This window comes from Haplochromis burtoni, unplaced genomic scaffold (assembly GCF_018398535.1).
Source record: "Haplochromis burtoni strain Fernald_Lab_line unplaced genomic scaffold, NCSU_Asbu1 Contig_17, whole genome shotgun sequence".
Classification (NCBI taxonomy): Eukaryota; Metazoa; Chordata; class Actinopteri; order Cichliformes; family Cichlidae; genus Haplochromis; species Haplochromis burtoni.
Genome location: NW_024582378.1, coordinates 3,968,577 through 3,985,620, shown reverse-complemented (window position 1 = coordinate 3,985,620; position 17,044 = coordinate 3,968,577). Strand labels below are relative to the sequence as shown.

Below are 17,044 nucleotides of genomic sequence, written 5' to 3'. Positions count from 1 at the left end.
GAACTAAATCTAAATGTAAAAAAAAAATTACTCAAAAAAAAACAAAACTAGACTATGAGTCAACTGCTTTAAAAAATGTTTTTACTGTAATATTCAGTTCACTATGATATATTAATTTTCCTAAATCTTGCACCCCCCATATGCTTTCCACATAATACTAATTAAAGAGACTGAAAAAAAATAAAAATAAACTAAAACTAAACATTTTTAGAAAAATAAAAAGCAAAAACGAAACAAGAAAAAATAGAAAATATAAATCAATTATAACTCTGCTAACAGCTAAAATAGCATTTAAGTTAAGCTGCTGTTTCAAGTAAATTGCCATTTATTCAAAATCTTTAAAAAATACTGAGCTTACAAGTGATTTCAAAGGACTCATGAGCTGCAAAAAGAAATCCATAACTTTAACTGCTTTCTTTTAAAAATGTATTATTTAGTAAAGTAATCTCTCCAGTGATAATTCATTTCCCCCAACATGAAAAATGTTATTAGAAATTGCTCCAAACCCCAGCAGAAATAACACTCTATTCAGGAAATACAGAAGACAATAATTCATTTGACCCTGGCTTTTTATTGAAAAGTTATCTCTTTTACAATATAATTTTTTTTTTCCTTTAAATATCACAAAGTAAATCACTAAGCAGCAGCGGCACTCCCAATCCCTCTACATCCTGAACACAGTAACAATAAAGGTTTTGTCTTCGTGTTTGTAGTCCTTAATCAAATTCATATGTTGCCAGCTGGATGAACCGGAGACGTGTTGTGAATACAGACATCTGTGACCACTGAAGCTAAATGTGTGGATAACGGCAGCAACCTCAAAAACACATTTAGAGAACTGAAAAATAAAAGCTTTGACACCATTGCACATTTCCTGTTTCTTTTAAATAGACAATGACTTCAAGAAAAATGACTTGAACACAAAAACTTTGTAAAGGCAGTTAGTTTTGAGTGTGCGGGCCACATCCTGTTTGTAGTTCTCACTCTGTGTCTGAGAACTCATCGGGAACTGGACAAACTGGGTTTCAGAACAATGACTCGCAGCCACTGCTGATTCAACAAAGCCAGATATTAAAGGGCAGCTGCTGCACATGATTGTTTCAGGTGACAGATCTTTTGATTCACTTTTGAAATCAGATTTGTTTTTGTCATACTTTACTGTTAAATGTTTATCTTAACAATTACAACTGCAGTTCTGAAGGAGAAAAAAAAAAGCTTCAATTCCAACAAGTATATAATTCTCTATTCAGCTTGTCATCAAAGATTTGTCCTTATCATCACAACGTCAAAGATTAGGTTTGTGTCAGTCTCTCTCTACACACACACACATTTATATGTGTCAATAAAAGCTTCCACTTTTAAACATCTGTAATTTGAGACCATCTATTTCCAAGAATGACAGAGACAGAAATGCAATTCAGTGCAACAATTCACTTTAAAGGCCATATTTAAAATTATTTTGACACAATAAAAATAATCAAGCTTACTAAATTATTATTATTATTAAGGTATCTACTCTGGCCATAACATTCACCAGATTTGAACCATTAAAGAGATGTGTAAGGCTGTGCTCGCCATCATCCAAACACTAAATAAGTGTGTATGTATATTTTCTCTCCATTTGTCATAAAACAAAAAGAAAATTGAAGTTTGTGGTGGAATAAAATAATGACATTGCAGCTATTTTAAAACAATTTCTCCCCAACATTTTTTCCAAAGCAATTTGACTTCATCTTGGCTTCGCAGCAAAGCAGATGTTCAACTAATTAATGCACACAAGCCTCGTGAGCACTGCTCACTGTTTGGGGAGCTGGCACAGATCCAGCAAACAAGCCCTAGGGTGCCTAAAGGACACATCTTCACAGTTTAAGACAAGTCCAAGTGATTTAGATTGCAGCTCCCTCTGGATCCATCAAATTAGATTAAACCGGAGAGCCTTGGAAGTTCAAGGCGATATTCAACAGCTGGGCTCCGAGGTCTGCCTGCTGCCCTCCAGGCAGGAACTCTGCAGATAGCTCTCTGTAGGTGCTGCAGACTCTACGTATATGAATGTCCTTCCTGTGAATGGCGTGTTTCCATATATGCCGTGCCTCGCCGTATAAAACTACTAAACATCTGCGAGGAAGGTGCACAGCTACATGGACCTCCCCTGTTAGTCCCAGCTCTGGCAGGCCCAGCTCCAGAGACATGGTGAGTGTAGTGTCTGACAACATGTTAATGGTGACTAAGCGCTCCCCCCATAGCCAAGAATCGTCTAAGTGTGGATCAATGGCTGCACCTCGCTCAGGATGATAATCCAAGTTGCACTGCTCCACTGGCTGGAAGCCAGCTAGAGTTGATTCCTGATACATCCGAAGCACAAGTTTATGGCTCAAAGCAGGGAGTCCACTGAAGCCACCCACACGCACTTTCTTTTTCTTGAAGTTCACCTTCGGGCCAAAGTCCTGCAACAACACACACTTTCCATACTACATATATCAAATAGAATTGACAACAATGTTATCAATGTTACAATCATTCCTGCCTGTGGCCATCTCCCTGTACAACGCATCCACTTAACACACTGTTTGCTGCTACAACTACACATGTTTCTTTTCCAACTATTTATTTATGAGTGAAGTATGTATGTGTATATATGTATATATTGTACTATTCTTAGTTAGTGTATTGTCTGTCTTGTCTTAATGTTGGTTTAAAATGGAGCACTGTAACAAAAAATAATTTCCCCCAGGGATTAATAAAGTATTCTGATTCTGATTCTGATTCTGATCTATATAGCACATTTTATTATGGGTACACTTAGTATGCTTACCATAAAAGGTAAAAAAAAAAAAAGCTATGTAGCTCTACAACATTTAAAGGCAATAAAACACATACACAGTAGTGATTCATCTCATGTCCCACCCACAGAATAAGAGTGTTACAGTAATCTAACCTGCTTGATCTGAAAGCATGGCCCAATTTCAGAGTCAGTTTAAGATAAGAATTTTCTAACCTATACATTTTTAAGTAGCAGAAAGCAATTCTGGTTATTTTATTAATATGATTATCAAAACTGAGACCACAGTCCAAAATGATGCCAAAGTGCCTGACTTGTTCATTGTGTTTCAGAGAAAGGGATAATAAATATGAACAAATTTTCTCTCTCTCTGACTTTTTTGGATTTTTCTATCTTGTCTCTATTCATTTCTAGAAAGATTCTAGACATCCACAAGTTAATGTCATCAACGTAGCTTCATAATTTGTGAACAGGTTTCAGAGGTGTCGAACTCCAGGCCTCGGGGGCCGGTGTCCTGCAGGTTTTAGATCTCACTCTGGGTCAACACACCTGAATCAAGTGATCAGTTCATTACCAGGCCTCTGGAGAACTTCAAGACATGTTGAGGAGGTAATTTAGCCATTTAAATCAGCTGTGTTGGATCAAGGACACATCTAAAACCTGCAGGACACCGGCCCTCGAGGCCTGGAGTTCGACACCTGTGAGTTAGATGATAAGGTTAAAAAGTAACCACTGACGGAATGTTTATTTCTGCAGTTCTAAAAATATTAACTGACACAAAGAAACATTTACCCTTTAGTCATGATGAAACCCAATCGAGAAACTGACGAGTTAAACCAACTGAATCATGAAGCCTTTGAATTAAAATATCACGATCAACAATCAACAGTGTTGAAGGCAGCATGGATAAGTATGACTCAAACTCTCTGTGAATCACTGTTGATGACCTGAGTAAACTCGGACTGGCACTTATATTGACTTTACAGCCCTGATAATCGCTTCTATAAATCATAGTCTAAACAAAAATGTTTTGTCTGTTTTTATTTGATAACATGCTAACCTGTTTTCTTCGACCGGACTGCGACTCCTTCCACACATCCTGGTCCATCGCACATATGAGCTCCTTCTCTTCCTCTTCTGATATGAAGTTCTCCCACAGAAAGACCCCAGAAAAGGGGAAGGATGCAGCCTGGGCATCTTTTCCAACAGCGAGCCTCGACTGAGGATCGTAGAGGAAATGATGGACAATCTTCACAGAAAGATAGATAAATAGAAAAACATCGTTATTTATACAGTAACGCAAATGTATTCCTAGAATTATTATTATTTTGGCGATGAAAGTGACAGTTTGTAGTGAATGCCTTTTTGTTATAATGACAAACGCTGTTGGCACACATTTATAACCGCAGTAATATCCCTTTAATAAGGATGGAATGTCCTCAGAGGGCACCCATAGCTTGTTGTGTGTGCGCTGCTGTTAGCAGTATTTGATTTTTTATTTTTATTTTTTTACTGTTATAAACACAATATATAAGTTTTCTGTTGGAAAACAGTACCTTTGATTCACTCGCCTCCGGTTGTACTTTCTCTTTCAACCCTTCGCAAACGAGACACCGGCGGACACCTTTACAAGCGCATGAAGGCACATCGTCACTGGTGTCGGGAGCCATCATCCTGCATCTTCTTCTTGTGTCAGGAAGAGGCAGCAAACGAAAACATTTTTTATCGACACCTAGCGGAGAATGCGGGTATTTTCAGGGTTTGAGAATTATCCAACCAAAGCTAAAAGAGGATGCAAATAAGAAAACAAATTACTGAATATAAAAAATACACACACACACACACACACACACACACACATATATTTATTCATATATATATAGATTGTTGATCGTGATATAAGGGTAAATGTCGGGAGTGACTGCCTTAAAAATCTGCCCCCCAACTTTTATGTCCTTAAAATACTTGTAAAAACTATTTGCTTGTTTGTCCAAAAGCCTCTTATTGCCTTTGTTTTCTTAGAATAGATAATGGTACAATAAATAATTTTAAAGTGTTTTTGTGGATATTTTGTTGACTCCGTTTACATATAGGAGATTTTCATATACTTCAGTGCCACCCTGCCTAGACCTCTTGCCCCTCCTTGCCGTTCTGTTAAAGTCTTCATTGTTCATTGCTCTAAACTGGGAGTGCCAGAATGAATGCATTTCAGGGGCTACAGACAGCATAATCTACTCTTCAGTTCTAGACCCTTTCTTTTGAACCACATCCTGAAAATGTTCTGAGTGGTGATTAACGGCACAACTTCAACTGAATCATTCAAAAATGACATGAATTTTACCTTTTTTGTTTTATCACATTGGAACTATACAAAAGCAGAAAATATTCAGATGATGGCTTTTTGGAATGAAATGTCAATAGTATTTCATTTCTTTGTGATCCAAAGAACTTAAAATAACGTAATTTCAAATCAATGTCAATTTAATTTATACAGCACTTTTAATTACACTTAAACTCAATGTGCTTAACGTAAATGAAAAAGAATCATATTAATAAAAACGAAGTTATTGTACAATTGTCATAGGGTTAAGGTTAGTGCCTGGCAGGCAAAACCCAGGCTGTAAAAACAATCTCGTCTTTAAACCACGCCCACCGGATATACGTAACATTTCCCCGGGAAAGCTCGGTTTCGGCAAGAGTGTTTTGAGTTCGCTCAAGTGTATTTGGTAAGTGATATTAATCACAGATATTGGCAAGTTTTAAGTTGTTTAATAATAAAATCAAAACCACTAACGCTTGCTCTAATTAAGTCAATAATTGTTATTTGTGTTTGTTGCCAAGAAATTTAAATATATAGAGATATATACGGCTGTCGGCACTGCAACGTGGTTAGCTAGAAGAAACTCAAACTTATTCTCATATAACACTTTCTCATCTTCTTTAAGTGAAATATCCTTCCTCACCTTAGTATGTATGGATCTCTATATAGACGTTATGATAACGTTACTTAAAGGATAGCGCGTTATGCAATCGCATTTAGCCTGTTATTGTTGAATAGCCGCTAATTTATTGTAAACTGTTTTTGGAGGAAATCTTCCATTTCTTTAACAGATTCATCATGCTGAGGAGCTAGAGGGGATTTTAATTGCTAAATGGAAAAAATGCCAAAAAAGAGTAATTAGATCAGCTAAAACAAGTGGAACAAGCTCAGTTGTAAACAATATCTGTGTAATAATATTAAACACAAATCTACTTTTCTAAGTCTTTGTCTGTACTACAGCGTTTCTCATCCACAGGAATTTTCATTGTTCTCGAGGCTGATCAGTGGTGTTGATTACTAATCAGGCCTTCTAAAGCAGTTACAGACCTTACCCTATTGTTTGTATCTAATTATATTTTTAAAAAGGGCTTTTACGGAGTTTCAGTCCTTGATGTAGTCAGTTTGTTTTGGCCATGTGGGCGGTGCTCTGGTTGTGTGATTAGAACAGGATTGACAATATAAACAAACTAGGAGGACACTTATCTCAGCCCTATCTTCAGTTTGCCATCTTCACTCCTGAATTGTGCTTCTTCCTGCAGATAAGCGATGGAAAACATCACTGAGAAACTTTTACTGGAGAAAGCCTCTCCAAAAGCCAACAAACTGGAGCAAATCATGACTTTGAAGTAAGGACTTCTTATTCTTATTCTTCTTATTATGCTCTGTAGGTGTCTTGCTGTTAAAGTTGCACTGAAGTAAACTGGTAATGCTTAGTTACAGTTGTGGTGACAAGTTTACATCCACTCATCATGGGCATGATTGTCATGGTATTTTTATGATGATTCTTGTTTTTTTTAAAGTAATTAAAATGTATCCATTCATTCCACCCTGGAAATTATGAAGCCCTAAATGACCATGACATTTATACCAATGCTGAGTGCACATAAACAGCTAAGGCCCTAATAGTCAAAGACATTTTCCAGTTAGCTATTTAAAAACTGGAATAAAACATTGAATTAATGGAAATATTTTTATACTTTTGTGATATTTGTGTGTATGCAATAAGATTTAAATAAATGATTATAGATGTAATACTATAATCACTAAACTGTGTCGTATATAATTTTATTTCATACCCCATGGAAACACTAACTTTGGTGCTCTTTGTGTTTCAGCCTGTCTAAGATGAGGTTGAAGCTTCAGGATCTACCTGTCAAGCTGCTGTCCCGTCTCCAGTCTCTGGAGAAGTTGGATCTTTCTGGAAACATGCTGCAGGAGTTTCCCAAGAACCTGGAGCTTCCTGCTCTTCGTTTCCTGGACCTGAGCGACAACCAGATCGAGGACGTTACCACTCTGGACTCGCTAAGCAACGTAGAAGAGCTGAGGATGGATGGCAACCTCTACATCACTGTGAGCACATAGCTTTGTTTTCTCCTTACACTCCTGTTTTAGTGTCACTCTTTGCAGCTACAGCACAAATGGCAAATACATGAACAGGTTATAACTGACACTTGTCATCAGTATTTCATAAAATCACATACATCTACACCTACTGCTGTCTGGCTTGGCTCATGGAGAAATATTTGAGGCAGGCCACATTGCTGAATGATCATATCGGCTGATTATTAGTGTTAGCATTGCAAGGGAGCACCCTGCATCAGTTGTCATGACAATAAAATATTCATGTGTTTGACTCCCTCAGCCAGCTCAGGCCTTTGTCTGCTGAGTTTGTGTATTCTGTCTTAAGGGTTTCCTCCTGCAATGCAAACACATGCTGATGATGTGAAATGAAGTCCTGTAGGTGTGAATGGCTCTTTTTTTGTGTCAACTCTAAGATAGACTGTTGTCCAGCCTTTTCCCCCCACTGTGAAAGAGACACAGTTTCAGCCCCCACTATCCTGCAGACGATAAATGGAAATAAGGAAATCCTTGCTCCTCTGTAGGATCTGGTTGTTTTTCTAGGTGATGCATATGATAAAGCAAAACACATCCCTGCATTCTTATTATCCCAGTGCCCCAATGAAAACTGTATTATTAGCAGAGAAATTCTTTTAGAAATGGTTTCCGCTCATTTTCATCCTTTGCTTCTGATTGGCTGCCACTCATAAACAAGATCGAATAGCTGGCACACAACAAATATATATGATCTTTGTCAGCTCAGTGATCAGAATGAGTAATTACATAATAATTCTGAAGTATAAATCATTCACTGAACTTCAAATAATGGAGGAATTAAACTCATTTCCTTTTTTGCTGTGATCTCCAGTGTCTTCCACATTTGCACAGTCACATCAAATGTACAGTATGTTTGAAAGGAAAGTGTTCACAGAGAGACTGCTTTTTTAGGTCCCTTCATCATAAAATGCCGCCACACTGACTTAATTGTTAACGTTTCTTTTGGTTATCAGGTGAGTGACACTTACAAGCTGATGGTGTTGCTGCCCAATCTGAGGTTTTACAACGGTAAAGATGTCAGTACTTATGCCAACCACTTGCGTTATGTCTACAGTGATAATCTGAGGACCAGGGTATGGAACTAATATCTTATTTTGCTCTACTTCATGGTGTTGGTGTTAATGTTCCTGCATTTGATACTGTACAAAGTCATAACATGTATCAAAAAATGATTTTTAGCAGCTGTTGTTTTGGAAAAAAAAAATACTTCTGGCCCAGATGTGGCAATGCGTCATCGTTTCATCACGTAGCCTGGAATCGCTGTCCTAACTATTGCTGTTTATTTTAGATTGCTGCTCTTTGGGAGAATAGCTTCTGCCTCCCTGATCCCATCACAGCAGAGAAAATAGATGCCTTGGAGAGCAAGTTTGTCAGCACTGCTTCTTATCAAGTTAAATTTGGGCCCAATTCAGTCAGTGCCTTCACCAGGTGGAGGGTAAGTTTAGAGTGCTTTAGCACTTGTTTTTGGCTGCTTTCTGTTACATTTAATAACTTCTTCTTTGTCTCCTTTGGATCCTAGGTGGGGATATTAGCTAAGGAGTATCTTCTCTCACTGACAGAACCGAAGAAAGAAGTTGATAGCGTGGAGACTACAGGCAGTCAAAATAACTCTGTGAGTCATTGTGTGCACTAAATATTGCTGCATTAATGAAGTTGCACCAGAGATCAGCAGCTTCCTACTTAGTGTCTCTGCTTTAGTCCAGAATATGCTTTTATATCCAAAGTTCTGTAGTCAGCTGATGATGATGTTAGAAGATTTAAAGTTCATACAGTGGCTTTGTCTTACACAGGATGTCTCGAAGCCTGCGAAGAGGAAACAAACTGAATCAGTTATAGACACCAGCATAAGACTGAGGCCTCACAAAAAGCCTCGCACAGATCCCGCAGCCTCTGCAGCCGAAGACAGTCCACGCCAGTCGAGATTCCGCCTCAAGCCTCAGACACAAGATCCAATCGACACAATCAGGAATGTCCCCAGCAAAACAAGTCAGCCTCCCATTACCCCGAGCAGGGGAGAGAGGAAATCAGAGAGACCCAAGAGAAGTTTTCAAGAGCAGCAAACCAGCGAGGATGATGCTCAGAAGAAACGGAAGGAAAGTTTGGGCAAAAAGGATTCACGGAGAGATGCTGACATGCTGCAAACAGTAGAAATTCGCAGCGACACACAGGTAAGGGAAATATACCTTCTTTGCTAAATGCAGTCATTTAAATTTTAGTCTGGCCAGTCAGATTCTCAGGAAATTTGCTGCCAATGCCATTGATCACTGGAAAATTGATCTGCCTGAATTCCCAAGACAAAAGATCTAACAAAAAAAAAAAAAGGTAAAAACATACCTGAAGTCAAAATGTATCTTGAGACAGCCAGTAGGTGGCAGTATTAGTCTGTGTTTCCATGCAGACTTGTACATCTGGCAGCTGGTACAGAACATATGTCCCCTCTTGATGAATTTTAGTAATTTGGCTCTTCTTTAATTTTTCATTTAGCTCCAGCAGGTCTTTTCTTTTGTCTAATAACCTGGTTTATTGTCAAAATAGCTGTGAACCCCCCACTTTTTTTTCTTTTTTTTTTTTTTGCTCGAGCTTTGTGTGCATCAGTATTGGTAGCATCACTATAGGTATCATCAGATTGTGCCTTCATTAAAGTTTCTCCCCCTATCTCCCTTCTCCATCTCACGATTCCTTCCTCCAACAGCCGGTGCATCTCAAGCCGCTCCATGTTCTTCAGTGCCACAGCAAACAGGACAGCTTAGAGGACTTCTCCACCCAGCTGTGGGCCTGTGCTTTCCAGCCACTGCCTGATTCTGCTGGTATTGTTTGAATACACGTTGAAAAACAGTTGCAGGGCATCTCCAAGTCAAACAAAGCTTTAAGGATTAGACGAAAGAGATTTGAAAGTTGTTGTTTTTTGTAAATGTGGGATTAAACTCAGGCTTTTTATCTTTATTAACAGGCAACGCTGGAGGAAGTCGTTTGGTCGCTACTTGTGGAGGAGACTCTATCTGTTTGATTGACTGTGAAATGGGGATGGTGATGAAGAAGTACAAAGTTCCCGGGGAGGTATGCTCCATTTATTCGGATTAGTCTGCAGTAGTTAGGCTTTAAAAACCTGAATTTTCTCTCTGTCTTTTGCTCAGACTCGTAGGATACTTGGTTCATAATGGCAAGAAAACAATAAAGCTCTCTGTCTGTTGCTTTCCTTTACACCAGGAGTTCTTCTCCCTTGCCTGGACTACAGTGCTGATGTCCAGAGGAGGCAATGCTTCAGCGCAGCACTGCAGCATTCTTGCAGCCGGTGGGAAGAGAGGGATAGTCAAACTGATTCATCCCAGAAACAACGTGGCCTACGGAGAGTTCAGAGCCAGCCGAAAGGCGCTGTCTGTCCTCCGATTTAACCACCACCAGGGAAGCTTCCTTTTCAGTGAGTAATTAATTACACAAACTCAAACCATAATAGCGAGTATGGATAAAAATTGGGAGTTTAAAGTTCTGACAGAGAATCAGATGGTTTGTAAATAAATCTTTTGTCAGGCTTAAACTTCTAAAGAGAAAACAAATGAATAGCGAGGTGATTACCCATGTCTGTTGTAATCATTTACCATTGTTTACATATCAACCTCTGCTTCAGCTGTGATCTGATGTAGTGTAATTGTCCAGTTAGGAATTATTACCACCTCTTTGAATGTTTGCTGGACCGTTTTCTGCTCATGTTTTTCTCTCTGTTAGATATATTTTTTAAGGTTTTAGGGATCTGATGCCGTTTGTAAACAGTTGGCTATGGAAAGTGACACTCCTGTCTCTATGTTCTAGTTGTATTCTTAGCTATGCCTGCTCTTAAGTCCTCACATCTCACTGATATTGCTTTAGCAATAATTTGCTCACCTGTTAGAGTAGTGGGCTTTACATAGTTTGATTTGCTCATGTTTAAAGTGGGTTACTTGTAAAGTAACACCGCCTCAACTTCTCTGTCTTGTAGCGGGATCGTACGACAACAAGATCTTGATGTGGGATATCGGCGGGGTGGACAGCCAGTACAACTTCAAAGTTGTGTGAGTCTTTCTGCCAGGAAAAGTGTTTGCGATGCAATTTCTTTAGCAGATCACATCTGTTGTACTGACTTTTCTAAAATATATAACTGTTTATCAATAATACATTTTTAAATATATTTTTTATGTTTTTTCAAACTGCTACCATTGCCATTAAGATGAAAGGTTCAGACTGTGATGTTGAAAATTTGCTGTTTGACCCTCCAGTCAGCTGCTGGTATTGGAAATCGGTACCACCCCTCTACACATCTGCTTGCCCCCCACTGCTCCCAGTGCACACCTACTGACTGCCTGTGAGGACGGCTTGCACTGCTACAACACACAGCTCGGTGCCAACAACACCAGTAAGAGGTGAGATTTGAGTCTCTCCCAGTCTACCTTTTATTCTGGTGACAGTCAGTGACCTAGACTATACTGGCTCACTATATCTGTTCACTGATGTTTTAATGAGAAAACTATGAATACATATGTGGCCCACCCAGAAACAATTGCAGTGTTTTTGTTTTTATCTCCTTGGTAGGTCAAAAGAAATGGAGATAACTTTCCCCATATACAAGAAGGAAGACAAAGACCATGACTACCACACGGTGGACGGCCTGAGTTTTCTTAATGATGACATAGTGGGTAAGTGTACCACAATACCACTGTAGTTTTATTTACAGTGCCTTTAAACACATGCCACTCTGAGCTGGAAACATTGACTCATGCTGGATATAATTAGACCTTTCAGCGATGCTTGGCGTTGGCAGTCAGTCCAGGTTGGTCCTGACTTCATTTAAGTTTGAGGATCTGACTCTGGCACTCTGTAGCGTCATAGTCTCACTGTACAATATCAATCGCCTTGAGGTGACTTCTGTTGTAAATTGGTGCTACATAAATAAAATTGTCTAGCTTAAAATCTCCTGCTTATTCCTATTCCTGACTTCCCTTTTCTCATTTTTTTTCCTAATCTTTGCGCGCTCGGTCAATTATGATAGCATCCAAGAACTACCTGTATGGTTGCATTTACCTGTGGAGCTGGAGCAGGACCAAGGTTCAGCGGCCTGACAAGAAGAGCAAAGCAGTGTGTGCTGTGGTTCTGGCTGAGCTGCAGTGGACCAACACTCAGATTCCCTACCTGGCTCTCAACACCTGTCCTGGTAAGTTCACCTCATCTCGTCAGTTCTGATGCATTTAACATTCAGTCGTTATTTCAGGTCATCATCAGTGTAGACAAGGGCAGTAAGCTCATTAACTGCCATCTTCCGGTCACCACAGATATTTTGGGAGCTGGGACACAAAAGGACAGTCCAGACTGGGTCTGAAGCCACTCCATAGTTGCCCTGACTGTCGGCTTTACTGTAGAACTGGATGTTTTCACTTTACAATCTAAATTACGTTCCAGGGTTATGATTTTAACCCTCCAGATTGTGGTGAATCAGATAAATAAAACATTCTAAAGCACAAATAGATGAGTGCACACCTCCACTGAAGCCACACACTCAGACCTGCAGCTCTGAAACAACAGAGAGGACAGCTGATGTAACTCAATCACTCTATGCTGTGAACTAATTTAGAAGATCTTGAAATGCAGACAGCTAATGACCTGAAGGACTTTAAAGGTCATTTAAAGGTTCCTGGTAGTAACTTGTGAAAAACTACTTTAGTGCTTAGACCAAGAACATCACAGATACTCACCACGTGTACTTTTCTGTGTTCTCATTCCTATCATTAGGTCAAGCCTACATGGTGTGCGGTGATGACAAAGGCAAGATATGGACATACCACATCCCCAACCTCCAGAAAAACAGCTTCCACACTGGGAAACCCATACTGCCCACTGAGGTATCTGTAATTTCAGACAGTAGCTTTCTCTTATGATTCTTGTTTAGAGAAATATCGATTGTTTTTTTGTTCTTTTTTTTTTTCTAAAAATGAGTCTATTAAATGAGTCTGGGAGGTAGTTGCAGTCAGACAAAACAAACTCTCAGATTAGTGAACGTTATCCTAATCATCAGTTATACTTTCCTTAGTTGTCCTTGTTTTTGCTCTCTTTTACTTTTATGTCTTATTAAAGTTGTTTCACAATCTTAGCTCTGAAAAGTGAAAACACATGGAGCTTCATCCGCCCACTTGTTTGTTTTCCAGCTGGATTTCTGGTGATGTCACAACATACCCAGATCTCAGCACTGGGCTGAAACATTGTCCTTCATGTGTGAATCCAATGAAGTCCCGTAAAGAGAGAGTTTTTTTGTCTCGCACTCACAAGACATTTAAATTTGCAGAAGCAGTTAACTGTGTTGTTCCTAGAGAAATACACGTGCACAGGAATGCACACAGGAAGCTTACAATAGATAAACACGGGCCATTCAAGTATTATTTTAGCTTCAGCATAATTTCCTCAGATTTTGTCTGCATCTCTGATAACAGATGTGTGCAACCACCATAAATATGAGAGATCTGAGCTGTGTAGTTGATTTTTGTTTCATTTTGGAAGATTACACAATGACCAGCTCTCACGTATAAACACAGGATTATCGTGCACAGGAGTGCCTGTGCAGGCCATTAAGATAACGTAAAGGATGGAGACATTTTAAACCTATATTTCAATGAAATAAATGTCACTCTCCATCTTCACTCTTTAAAGAGAGCTCAGTTTGCTTGCCTCTTTCCGCCTGCACATGAAATGTAAAGACTAGTGATTTGAGACTTCCGAAGCTTCACGTCGGCCGCGTGTAATGAGACTAAACTTCAGATGCATTTCGCTTTTCTCTCCACTCAGCACTAACATGTTGTTTGTTTTTGGCAGGTGTTGGAGTGGCCGACCCCAGTTAAGAACGGCCACGGCAAGGTAGAAGGCCCCTCCATCAACAGCGTAGCCATGGACCCTGAGCTACGCTATCTAGTTGCCCTTAGTGACAAGAATATGGTGATAGTGTGGAAGAGGGAGGAGTCGCCCTGAGCAACCATGGACTGCACAGCCATAAAGAATCTGAGTGTGCCCCATTACTGAAAATGTGCACATTCATAATTTGCGAGTGTTGATGCTACATCAGCATCTAAAAGCATCACAGACTGAAGAACAAAAGAACTCTGCTACTTTTTTTACACAATAATGTATTATGTGGAGTTTAAACATAAAACTGTAATTTTCAGATGTTTTTGTTTTTACTTAAAGTTGCTGCTGTTATGAGTTATAGGCGATCACAGCTAGGTGACTTTGACTGTGACAGAATTATCCGTTGATTTGTCCAGAATGGACAGAAACGGCTCCATTTAGATCTACATGGTTACAATAATCAACCGTGGACTTCAAAATTCAGCTGATGACTGAATTTGTTTTCTTGTTTCTACTCCCTGGCACAGTTTCACAGTTTGGATGTGCAAAGTTTACTTCAGTGTAAAAGTACAAGCGAGCCCAACATTAACAAAGCCATTTAGCTGGTTTAAGTTTAACTTGAATTAGTTAAAGCTTTGTTAAACTTTTTTTAGCAGATCTGTGTGTAATGTCAGAACGGTCACGAGTTCGTGTCAAAGAATTATTCCTAACTTTAATGATGTGTTGTGGTAAGGTCTCACCCCTCCATCACCCTTGTTTCCACCAGTAAGGACCTGGTTTTTGCAGAAAAAGTAGTCCTAGCACACAGCAGATTGTGACTCCACATAATAAGACTGCTCAGTGTCTGCAGGATGTTTTAAGGGCTACGGTTTATCCACATTTTCACTGTAACAAACTTCATGTTTCACATTAAATTGGTTCATTCAGATTTAAGCCGGCAGAGTCTGCGGCTCGTTTCTTTTTTTGAAATATATGCTTTGTTGATAAGTATAGTTTTTGAATGTGAATGATTGAGGCTTTTATTTTCCCGTGCTACTTTTTAATGATCAGATAACACTGAAGAGTGAAACTGCTGAAAACATTTACTTTTCTGAATACTTCTCATGTCGGTGTGCTTATTGTGTTTTTATGCTTTAAAGCAGAAAGTGAACTGTTTTTCTATTTAATTAAAGAAGTTTTTAGCTTGCTTCTAACTGCTTTTGGCTTTTAAGTGTATTCTGTTGTTGAATCAAATGTCTGAATTCTTAAGAAGTACAGCAAAGATGTAAACAGGTTGTTCTGTTGTACCTGGTATTGACTATTCTCATTTTAACCACTTGGTGGCTGGCATGATTGTTTTTTCCTTAGCTCTGAAAACACAGACTACATTCTTTGGAAGGAATTTACTTGAAGGGTGCTTGCTACCCACTGTGCCCAGTAATGTATATGCTTAAAAAACAAACAATAAAAACAGAAGATTTCATTACAGAATCATATGTTTGGAAAAGGGGTTCAAAAATTAGATGAAAAGAACCACTCAGCTTATTTTACTGGGAGTACTTTGGTGCTACAAGGAAGAATGGATTCAATTACACAAATGATTTCCAGGAGTAAACATTGAAGTATTTGTAAAAGACAAAGATGAAAAGAAGAATGCTTCAAGAAGAAAATGTTCCAAAACTATGAAAAATCTACAATGGACCTGCTCAGAAAGTGTAAGATGAAGGTTTTAACGTGACTCTCCCGGTCCACAAACCTAAACAATAATAGGAAATCTCCTAAAGGTGTTCTGAGACTCCTGGGAACCCAAGGCTTTGGCAGGGATGGCTGTAAATTCTCTACACAAGAATCAAAAGACTTGCTGCTACAAAAAAAAAACTTCCCCAAACAAGTTTTACTGAGCAGGTTATCCAACCATGCAGGATGTCCAAACTTTTACCTCAGACTTTTGTCCTGTTTTGTCTTCATAGGTCAGCAGAGTCCCTTTGTTAACAGTTTAGAAAGAATGCACTTTTGTATTAATTCAACCACACTTCATGTAAGGCTATATGAGTGCAAAACAAGACTGAGTCTTTCTCTTCACCTTCAGTGTTTCTGCCCTAGTCATCTTCCTAACATTGAAATATAGCAGGTATTAAGAAGTGCCCTCTCACCAGTGGTTTGAAAAAAATCTACACAATGATGACACATCATTCTTTATTATTCATCATTTCATTTTCTAACACCTATCCTGTGACACCTATTTTCGGCCCTCCTTCTGTTAGGACATTCCTGGAAAACTCATTTGGGACTCCCTCCCAAATTACTTATTAACTCCTCACCCTATCTCTAAGGAAGAAGCGATCTACCGTTTGGAGGAAGCTATTTTCTGGGATCTATGTATCCTAAGATCCCAGGGTTGTCAGGGGGCTTTTGCCTTTGGTAGGGTCTCCCAAGGCAAATCCTGGATGAGGGCACCATGAAAGATTAAAAAAAAAATGAAGGGACCTGTTTACTCTGGATTAGGGTTAGGGGGTTAGGGTTACTGGAGTTGCACTCTTGGGCCGGGTCTGGGGAAGGAGTTTAAGGGACAGGGTCTTCTGTGGGCTCACCACATACAGGATCCCCCATGAGGATTGGGTTCAAAGTGTGTTGGGTGGCAGTAAAAGGCAAGAGGCTGGGCGGTTCAATCCGTGGTTCTTGGGGCGGATTATTGGGACATTCTCTATCATTATTTACATTTATTTAACAGGAAGTGAAACTTGTGGGATTTGCATTTTTCACTTCTTAACAGGCACACAGCAAACACTAACTGCAGGTCCCTGAACCACGTTTTGTTTTTTTCAACAAACAGGAAAAATCCTAAGTAGCAAAAGGCATTCTAATTAATGGTCCTGAGCTCGTTTCTACCTGCATAAACGATTCACAAGTAACATACATGTTAAAATGTCCCCTTCAGCCTCAAGTCGGCCAATAAAACTTATGACTGGTGCAATTTGACAACCGGCTGT

General features: G+C 39.2%; 2 protein-coding genes across 2 annotated transcripts; one reads left to right on the top strand and one right to left on the bottom strand.

The window, feature by feature from the left end:
* Positions 1 to 950: 950 nt before the first annotated feature.
* On the bottom strand, positions 951 to 4,479 carry alkbh4 (alkB homolog 4, lysine demthylase). The gene is made up of 3 exons (XM_005916106.3): positions 4,336 to 4,479; positions 3,840 to 4,028; positions 951 to 2,444 (listed from the first exon to the last, which is right to left on the bottom strand). The coding sequence occupies exons 1-3, from the start codon at positions 4,450 to 4,452 to the stop codon at positions 1,923 to 1,925; spliced, it is 828 nt and encodes a 275-aa protein (XP_005916168.1). The 5' UTR covers positions 4,453 to 4,479; the 3' UTR covers positions 951 to 1,922.
* A 972-nt stretch (positions 4,480 to 5,451) lies between these two features.
* Positions 5,452 to 15,722, top strand: lrwd1 (leucine-rich repeats and WD repeat domain containing 1). Its single transcript, XM_005916104.2, has 16 exons — positions 5,452 to 5,505; positions 6,359 to 6,445; positions 6,935 to 7,169; positions 8,168 to 8,287; positions 8,503 to 8,649; positions 8,734 to 8,826; positions 9,005 to 9,382; positions 9,907 to 10,021; positions 10,165 to 10,271; positions 10,422 to 10,632; positions 11,188 to 11,260; positions 11,465 to 11,608; positions 11,778 to 11,881; positions 12,235 to 12,396; positions 12,972 to 13,081; positions 14,046 to 15,722. Exons 2-16 carry the CDS (start codon positions 6,366 to 6,368, stop codon positions 14,196 to 14,198), a joined length of 2,232 nt encoding a protein of 743 aa, XP_005916166.1. The 5' UTR covers positions 5,452 to 5,505; positions 6,359 to 6,365; the 3' UTR covers positions 14,199 to 15,722.
* The last annotated feature ends 1,322 nt before the right edge of the window (positions 15,723 to 17,044 follow it).